The 9,202-nt window shown below is 31.4% G+C and overlaps 2 protein-coding genes across 2 annotated transcripts; one reads left to right on the top strand and one right to left on the bottom strand.

The window, feature by feature from the left end:
- The first annotated feature begins 2,333 nt into the window (after window positions 1-2,333).
- LOC111278622 (GDSL-like Lipase/Acylhydrolase superfamily protein) lies at window positions 2,334-4,653 on the top strand. Its single transcript, XM_022865238.2, has 5 exons — window positions 2,334-2,648; window positions 2,762-2,986; window positions 3,106-3,254; window positions 3,855-4,128; window positions 4,214-4,653. The coding sequence occupies exons 1-5, from the start codon at window positions 2,408-2,410 to the stop codon at window positions 4,435-4,437; spliced, it is 1,113 nt and encodes a 370-aa protein (XP_022720973.1). The 5' UTR covers window positions 2,334-2,407; the 3' UTR covers window positions 4,438-4,653.
- Window positions 4,654-6,621: 1,968 nt separating this feature from the next.
- On the bottom strand, window positions 6,622-8,073 carry LOC111278151 (phospholipase A1-IIgamma-like). Its single transcript, XM_022864678.2, has 2 exons — window positions 7,447-8,073; window positions 6,622-7,352 (listed from the first exon to the last, which is right to left on the bottom strand). The coding sequence occupies exons 1-2, from the start codon at window positions 8,002-8,004 to the stop codon at window positions 6,717-6,719; spliced, it is 1,194 nt and encodes a 397-aa protein (XP_022720413.2). The 5' UTR covers window positions 8,005-8,073; the 3' UTR covers window positions 6,622-6,716.
- Window positions 8,074-9,202: the final 1,129 nt, after the last annotated feature.

The following is a 9,202-nucleotide window of genomic DNA, read 5'->3' as shown; positions in this document are numbered from 1 at the left end:
GAGTTTGAAAAATTTTATGTACATAAAATTTTTTTTACTAAGTAAAACTGAGTAAAGAGTTTAAAGATGAATTAAAATTTATAAATTTAACAAATGCAACCAATTTAAACTTTTTTGTTATTTTTTAGAAGAAAAGAAAAATCCAAGGCTTAAGAGAAAAATATATAGCATTCATAATTTTAATATTTTGGATGCATGCAAGTATATTAAATTATCAATATGGTCATAACCCTTTTTTGTTTTTTTAGGTGAGTGGGGGGAAGGTCATAACTCTTTTATTAAGCATTTATAACTATGTCAATTGCTAATTAAATGATGATAATTATACCATTTATAAAGTCATAGCTAAAATGTCAACATTGGTATGATTTTTAATTTTAGTTATCAAAAATTAATTTTTAATAACCTCAAATATTAAAAAATAACTAAAATTAATTAACCAAGATTAATTTAATAAAAATTATTACTTTTTTTAACATTAATAAAATTATTACTTAAAACATATTATTTGATTATTCTCGCTTATATTATTTATGGATTATCTAATTAAGATTTATTTAATTTAATATTACCTAACTATAACCTAACAACTTAACATGATATGATTGTTAGGTATTGAATAGCCTAGTTATAAATTATATAATTTGTTAGCAAATGAGATCATCAGTAAAGATAGGAGAAAGGATTACATGTGCTAAAATTTAAATCTCAAGCCTACATTATATATTAACTTTTAATTGTGAAATATAGAAACTATTAAAGTTTATAACTGTTACATTAATTATACCAATTATTATTGATTTAATAGAATATAGCCATATAAAATATTATCTGAGAACTTTTATATTTAATTTCTAATTATTAGAATGAGTTCTTAATGCCTCTTTAAAAAAAAAAAGTTCTTAAAGGATGATTTTGCTTCCTATAACTTATAATAATTAGTTATTCATGTTAGATTTTGATTGATTATCTCAAGTTATGCATGTTACATCACTAATAAATTTTTTTTTTTGAGTTCGTATATAGTATTTGAATCTAATGATAATATCTCATTAATGAATAAATTATTTCAATTTATGTATATTTATTTTAAAGTTGATATTTGCTCATTATTGAATTATCATTATTAGATTTACTGATAACATATAAAATCTATATGTTATCAATGTATCAAATATAAACTCAAAGGTTAATACCAATAATAATTAGTATAATAGTTAAAACTTCGAAGTAGGTTAACAAAAACTGTAATTTGACAGAAATCAAAAGTGATCAATAAAAAAATTCAATTCTGAAACGAAAGAAATTCATATCAATCATCCAAATGAAATACAAATTAATTATTTTCCAAATACAAATTAATTTTTTTAATTTTAAAAACTTTTTTAAATCCATTTACAAGATGCCCTTAAAGGTAAATGGAATAGGTGAATAAATTGGTTAGGAAATTTGGATGATTACTGCCACTTTGGATCTCGTGGTTTTGGTGCTGTTGTAATACATAATAGATAATCTTCCTTGCCGTGGGTCTAAATTCAGTGGCTGTAACTATAATTTGCTACACACAGTCACAATCTGCATGTCTCATTGGCTGCAGCATTCCCTCTTGTAAAACCAACACCTGGCTGGGAATCAAATTCGTCCATGATGTTGCTTACATTGAGGTTTCTATTCGAGCAATCTTAAAGGCAAGATCCGTGTTTTGGTCAAGAACCAATCGACCATACAGTTTAAAAATCATAGGAATTTTGACAAAGTCAATGTTTAGCCGTTCACTACCCTTTGATGCAGTTGCAAATTCCAATCCTGATATCGACCTCCTGCTGAAAACTGAAGCTTTCCTAGGATTGGATTATGCATCTCTAGGGGAAAAATGCAAGAAAAAAAATGTGATGGGAGAAGAATTTGATCAAAGCTTACATTGTTTTAACAGGGATGATTATGTGAACTAATTGGATGAAACTCGTGTATTGGTTACTGGCGGCCAGAGATCATCCAGAGAAAAACTACGTACAAGTCAAGAAAAGGAAAGGCAACAATTTGTCAAAGCTGATGAAATTGGATCGCTAATCAATTCAACTAATTGACAACGAACACCCTGTTACGATCTGAATTTATGAAAGCTGAGGTTGATGTAAAGTAATGAAGTCTTTTTGGTCTGCCTAATTTAAAATTAGAACAAATTTTGCGGTGGACAATTCAATGTTTTCATTCAATTATAATGGAGCCTTCACACCAGACTGTTGAGTAGATTCACGGGTCATCGCATTTAAGGCTCAACTGCCTGAAAGGCAAGACAATTTATGGCTTTCTTTTCTAGTACAAATTTCTTATAATAGAGCAAAGTTCGCATTGGCAAGTTACTTCTGTTTCAAATCTTTTTCATCTTTGGTCGTTTGTCATTACCATGAACAAGAAAATTTTTTTCCTTATAATTTTGTTTCAAATTTTTAGCTTAGTGTTATCATCAAGCCCCCAAAAATATGAGTCAATTTTTAACTTTGGTGACTCTCTTAGTGACACCGGTAATTTCCTTCTCTCCGGTGCCCTTGCATTTCCGGTCATTGGCCAGCTACCCTATGGTGAGACCTTCTTTCAACACGCAACAGGGCGGTGCTCTGACGGACGTCTTATCATTGATTTTATTGGTACCCTTCTCTCACTAAACTCTTTCTATTCTAAATAAACTTGAATTCATTTCAAAACCCTGATTTCGTACTCCTATAATTACGTTTTTTTTTTTCCAATGTTTTAAATGCAGCTGAGGCATTTAGCCTGCCATATTTGCCACCTTACCTAGCAGTAACAAATCAAAGCCAGAGTTTTCAGCATGGAGTAAACTTCGCGTTTGCTGGAGCTACTGCACTCAATGCAGAGTTTTTCTACGAACGAAACATCGGATCAATTTTATGGACTAATAATTCCTTGAACGTTCAGCTTGGTTGGTTCAGGAAGCTGAAGTCCACCCTTTGCTCCAACAAAGAAGGTGATTTATTTTCAATTCTTTGGTCTCTGGACTAATATTATAATTCTAGTAGTACAATGTTCATATGTCCAGCACTTCCACTGAACCTATCCTGGAATTAAATTTTCTTTCTGTCACAGCCTGTGATGACTTCTTCAGGAAATCGCTTTTTCTGGTTGGAGAGATTGGTGGAAATGATTATAATTACGCATTCTTTCTCGGTGGAGGCATTAAAGAGCTTCAAGCTATAGTTCCTCTGGTCGTTGGAGCAATTGCTAATGCTACCAGTGTACGTTGAGCCAAAGAATTACATCTAACTACTTTGTTTTTATTCTGGTCAAATTAGCAAATGAAAGTACCAGCAGGACCAGAGATCAAAGAAATTAATGATCCTCTTATCTGTCCTCTTAAAACTTACCCAACTTGTCCCCTGTTAATTTTCAGTTATTAAACTCAACTGGCATTTAGAATTTGTCAAAACATTTATAGTACGAGAGAATTACTACCAAATATGATAGTTACTTTGAATTTTTTTTAGCTGGCATTACAGATTGCACATGATTTTTATAGCTAGCATTTACCTCGTTGAAATATGCAAGAACATATACACATGGTTTTTCAGCTCTGACTAAAAATGCTCTTCCCTCTTGGGCTTGATTTGAATGCGCGATGGAAGCTCTCCTACCGTGTGGGGACCTGAATTTTATGATTGGACACAGGGTTACCACCATACATCCAAATCAAGCCTTGGCCAATGATCATTCATTGTCCATCATGTCAAATTTGGCTAGTAAAATTTAAGTTAAAGACTATGGTTGAGCTCTCCCAAAGTCTAATTACTTACTAATCATGATTGTTATTGATTTCTATTTCTGGTTATTTGAGATAGGCTCTGATAGAGGAAGGTGCAGTAGAGTTGATGGTGCCAGGGAACTTGCCCATTGGTTGCTCAGCTGTTTACTTGACCTTGTTTCAGAGCCCTAACAAAACAGACTATGACCGCCATGGTTGCTTGAAGGAATATAATGCTTTCGCAAAGTATCATAATTATCAGCTCAAACAAGCCCTGGATACCTTGAGGCAAAACTATCCCCATGCCAAGATTATTTATGCTGATTACTATGGTGCAGCCATGCGTTTCGTTCATGCCCCACTGCATCATGGTTTGTTTCTTCAAACATTCTCGACTTTATCATTCTGACATGGGTAATTGAACTGAGTATTAATAGTATGCATTTATTGTGACAGGATTTATTGGTGGGATTCTAAAAGCATGCTGTGGAGGTGGAGGTCCATACAATTTCAATAACTCAGCTAGATGCGGTCACACTGGATCTGAAGCATGTAAAAATCCATCTATTTACTCAAACTGGGATGGAATTCATCTAACCGAGGCAGCGTATCGTCATATCGCCCTGGCTTTGATCAATGGCTCTTATTCTACACCAGCTCTCATGTCCTCTCCCCTTTGAGATTGAATGAAATCAGGAAATTATTTCCCATGCAATAAATTTACAGTCCAGGGTTTCATTTAAATGTTCATTAGAGACCATGGAACAAGCTAGGATCCATTTATGTATAAAGCTGAAGCAATCCTGAGGGAAACAATGCAGAAAGACATTGTTAAACGCATTCAAGGCTACTATGATTGTTATTAGCATGATGTTAACCATGGGATAATCTTCTGATCTCAAGTTAATTTTTAGCTTTTACCTAGATTTGATTAAAACAACACCATTTACTCGAAAGAAACACATTTTCAATACTCTCAAGCATTCACATAGCGCAAGCCGTAGTTTTATTCCACCAATGTAAATCAAACATTTTTTACGACCATCTAAGATTCTAAAAATTTTTTTTTACCACGTATAGCTTAATTCATCCGTTTTCCTAAATAAACAAACGGTCCACTAAATACCATTTCATTTCTTTCATCCGATTTACTACTGGCCCACTCCAAAATAGGATAAAAACCAGATTATTCATGTATAATTTTATAGAAAAAAATTATAGTTTTATTTATTTATTGTTTTTTAAATAACATCATTTTATGGAATTATGAAACCAAAAGAGTAGTAGTAATAGTTGGGTTTTTCATTAGTATAAATTAACAAAACGATAATTGAATTGTGGTATTTTTTTTTAAATCAATATTTAAGGTCAAATGGATATCATACATATTGATCAGACTTTTGAAAATTGTACATTCTGAAGAATTTTGGATAAAAAATCAGGTAATTAAAGGAAAAAAAAAAAAAAACCCAACAAAAGCAAATATATGAATGTATTTTAAGTGAATGCTAAAAGACAAATGATATATATTTTTTTTAAAAAAAGAAAGAAAATATTCATTGACAAGCATCTAAAAAACATAAGTGTTTTCAAACAAAAGTAAAAATATTTATCAATTGTGTATACGAATAGGAAGGCAACAAATAGCTGAAAGGAAAGAAAGAAAAAACTTGGACACTATTGCCAGTAGAGTAAATTTTTTTTTTTGTTACGAAAAATTCAAAGTAAATCGATTATTTAATCTCATTTAATAATTTAAAATAAATAATTGTAAGTTGTACACTTGAAATAACTTTAATAAACGATCGTCAATAAAACTCAAATTTAAAATTTTTTCATCGAAAAAAATAAATTTTAATCAATTGAGTCAATCGTTTATTGATACGAATAAAATAAATAGTGAAAAGAAAACAAAACTTTCATTTTCAATATTTGCTAGAAGTTTGTTCATTATTGTTAATACAAATTATTAAGAATATTACTTTATTGGATGGATGTAATACAGGGTCAAATGCTTGCAACAATATATTCCTTTTTTTATTTTTTTTTAAATTAACCTAGATTATATACCTTATTTCTTTATTCGGCTAATGATATGCCCAAGAAGTTGAGTTGTTCTACATTATTGGTCTTGAAAATAATGGAAAACCTCTGATGGAAATGGATTAACAAATAGCAAAGCATGATTAAGTCAAGAGAAAACTTAATTATATGAAATTTTTTAGGTAAAATTTAGGAAATTTTTAAAAATGATTTAATAAAAATTTTAATAAAAAATCTAAATTGATAAAATTTAATGTAAAAATCAGTAATATCTAAAAAAATTTATTAAAAATATTATTTATAATTCAAATATAATCATACTTATTTAACAATAAAAATTTTGTCAACATTTTTATTAAATATATTTATCTAAAAATATATGTCAAAATTTATTAAAATTTTTTCAAAATTTACGCACTTAATCTATGTAACGAAACATTTCAATCAATTGATTTTAATTTTTTATTTTAATTATTTTAATTATTTTTAATTAAAAACTTTACCAACTTCACCTAAAACTTTTTATGTAAATCTTTCTCTTTGGTCTCATCCCACAAGGCAAAACTAAGCATAGACAAATCGTCAAAGGATCAAAACCAACCCATCTGGGAAATCAAGGTAAGACGACTATGTCTTAATCGATAGGCAACAACCAAGAAAAAGTAAAAGAAAAATTACATAATGAAGAAAAACCCCATCCGACTCTAAAAAAACTAAAAACAGACATGATTTTATTGCCAAATTAGAGATAATCCCATTTTTGTTTGTTGATAAACTCTATGAGAATTTCTTATTCAATATATTCATAAACTGCAATAAACTTTGATTCTAATAACTATACTTGCATAAATGAACCAAATCATAACTTGGATGGTCCAATGAAGTGAAGCTTACACGATTCTGAAGATAGATTAATTCAAAGAATCGGAGGAATTGGTACATGATCATCCAATATCCAGGAACCATCTTCCTGCTGAGCCATACCTTTATTCATCTCCATCCACCATTCAGTTGGAATTTTATATTCGTCTTTCAGTGCATCCAAGTATTTGTTTACAAGCGATATATCTCGATTAACCTCTAACTTAAATTCTCCCTTGGCCCCTTTTGTTCCTGCGACTCCATGCAGGTATGGCTCCAACTCATGAGCAATCGTCAATTTCTTACTCAAATCCAAGTTACTTTTAATGTATGGCGATTTGCGAATATCGATCAGCAATTCCTCTCCGACATGGGTATATTCTAGTAGTGGTAATGGAAATGGCAGTGAAGGAACGATGTCTATGTCATTTTTGATGCGCAAGATATGAAGATTTTTCAGTCCTGAGAAGACTTTCTTGAAGCCTGAGTCCCCAACGCGAGGGCAGGCAAAAACAAAGGCTGTGACCAAGATAGCCTTGTTTGGTTCGGTCGTTGGCTTGTTATATCCATTGGCAACAATGTCGACGGCATTGAGCGTGGCCACTGCGCCGCCTAAGCTATGGCCTGTCACAGTTATGCTGATTTCTTCATGTTTGTATAAATCCACCAGTTTCCTCACCTCACTTAGAACCTGATAAAATTACTCCTTAATCATTAGTATATGATATATAATCTTATGTTTTACATATTATGTCATGAATAACACGTTAGTAAGTTAAACTTGCCTGCTCTCTCCCACTGGTTTGATTCCATATGGATTTTGAGTCTGTCGCAGTGTATATAGAATGCCAACCATGGTGCACCTTTGGATCTCCATGTTCTCCAAGTATATCGGAAGCTGAGACTAAATCAGCCTGTAGATCATTAATTATTTCCGAGGTTCGCATGGTTCCTCTCCAAGATATCAAAATGTCCCTCCTTCCCAAGATAGCCTTTCCTTCGTCAGTCGTCACTGCCACATACCCCATCCAATTGGATTCTCCAGCGGAAAACCAATCAAGAATTTGGATTTCTGACCTTGCATAAAAAAATTTGGTTATCTTGTACTTGTATGGATTGCCTATCTCTAACCCCACTTTGGAGAATAAATCCTCCATCGACCATCTGCTAAATCCAACCGATTTCGATGCCTTCTCGCCATTAAAGGCATCTATAACAGCTTGAGTTCTTTCACCATAGTGAATGATTAACTTGCGGAGATCACCATCAAGAGGTTCCAATAAACCCTCCCAGTTATTCTCCCCACTTAGTTCTCTCCATCTTTGTGCTATACTACCCATCATTTTTTTTTCTTGCCAAAACAATCTAAGAGAGGATGAGCACTTAATTCTTATTACAGCCAATATATATAGTGATCTGCTTCTTATGCTACGAATATCTTGTCCCTTATTCTTATTCTTTAATATTTCAAAAGATTTTTTGAAGACCAAGTTTTCAAGAATGGTAGTTTTTTCACAATTTTCTCTTGGAATGATAGTTGAGCACAATATGTTAGCCATGGTCAAAGAATTCAATCCACCATTTTGCCCCACGGCACACACTTTGCATTCTTATTTGTAGTTCCAATTTCGTGAAAGAAAATTTTTCATATTATTGAATGGTTAGCAATGATCGTGTCCAAAGGAAACATACATAGAATCCATATTCACAAGTAATTACGATTAGTCGGGAAGCTTATCCTCATATACATATATAAGTCAATGTTATCAAGAAAAAAATTATTAAAATGTACAAAAAAAAAAAAGGAAAATTTGTTATAATTAAAGGAGTTGACCACATTTCATTACAATGTTACTTTTACTCGGTAAAATACTGTGTTCTTTTGACCCACTCCAAAAAAAAAAAAAAAGGACTCCTCTTGCCAAAAATTAGTTACCATAATAGAGTATTATGTGATAAGAAAGAGATGCCTACAACATGAAGAAGGTAAATATTGGGATTTAATGTGAAAATCCACGTATAATTTATAAAATATTATTCGTTTTTATATGAAAATTTTATAATTTTATGTCACAAAAGATATTTCATAAATATAAATATAAATCTCAATTTATATATCATAATAAATTTTTAAAATATCTTATATGAGATTGAAAGTATCATATTTGATGAGATAAGTACTTTGATGAGGCTTTCAATTTGGGTGAAGTCTCTCCGGGAGCCAAAAGTTGAAGAAGATTGATACTACAACTTTGAACTTAATTAGATATCCTACGTATAAGGATTTTCTTTTATGGTACTATTTGATAAAGATGTCGTAAAGGTTTTATTCTTAGCCTGATAGGTCACTTACAAATATGGTATATATGCAGCTAAAACGACAAAATTGAAATCACCTAATTACTACACTAATCATTGCAGGCCAAAATACTAGTCAAAAACGTAGGAGAAACTTGGGCTAATTTGGTAACCACGACGTCCAATAGACTGACATTTATATGGGCCATAAAAGTGGGCTACCACGTTACCTGGATCTTGATT

Source organism: Durio zibethinus, chromosome 8, assembly GCF_047325235.1.
Source record: "Durio zibethinus cultivar Kanyao isolate XHJ-2024 chromosome 8, ASM4732523v1, whole genome shotgun sequence".
In the NCBI taxonomy this organism is placed as follows: domain Eukaryota; kingdom Viridiplantae; phylum Streptophyta; class Magnoliopsida; order Malvales; family Malvaceae; genus Durio; species Durio zibethinus.
Note: the sequence above shows the minus strand (reverse complement) of the source record. Positions and strands in the feature narration are given on the sequence as shown.

Excerpts from the sequence above, each read along its gene's own strand:
- LOC111278151 (XM_022864678.2), bottom strand. The coding sequence starts at position 8,004 with ATGATGGGTAGTATAGCACAAAGATGGAGAGAACTAAGTGGGGAGAAT. Across the intron at positions 7,353-7,446 it reads AAACCAGTGGGAGAGAGCAG|GTTCTAAGTGAGGTGAGGAA; the intron begins GCAAGTTTAACT and ends TAATTTTATCAG.
- LOC111278622 (XM_022865238.2), top strand. The coding sequence starts at position 2,408 with ATGAACAAGAAAATTTTTTTCCTTATAATTTTGTTTCAAATTTTTAGC. Across the intron at positions 2,987-3,105 it reads CCTTTGCTCCAACAAAGAAG|CCTGTGATGACTTCTTCAGG; the intron begins GTGATTTATTTT and ends TTTCTGTCACAG. Across the intron at positions 3,255-3,854 it reads CAATTGCTAATGCTACCAGT|GCTCTGATAGAGGAAGGTGC; the intron begins GTACGTTGAGCC and ends TATTTGAGATAG.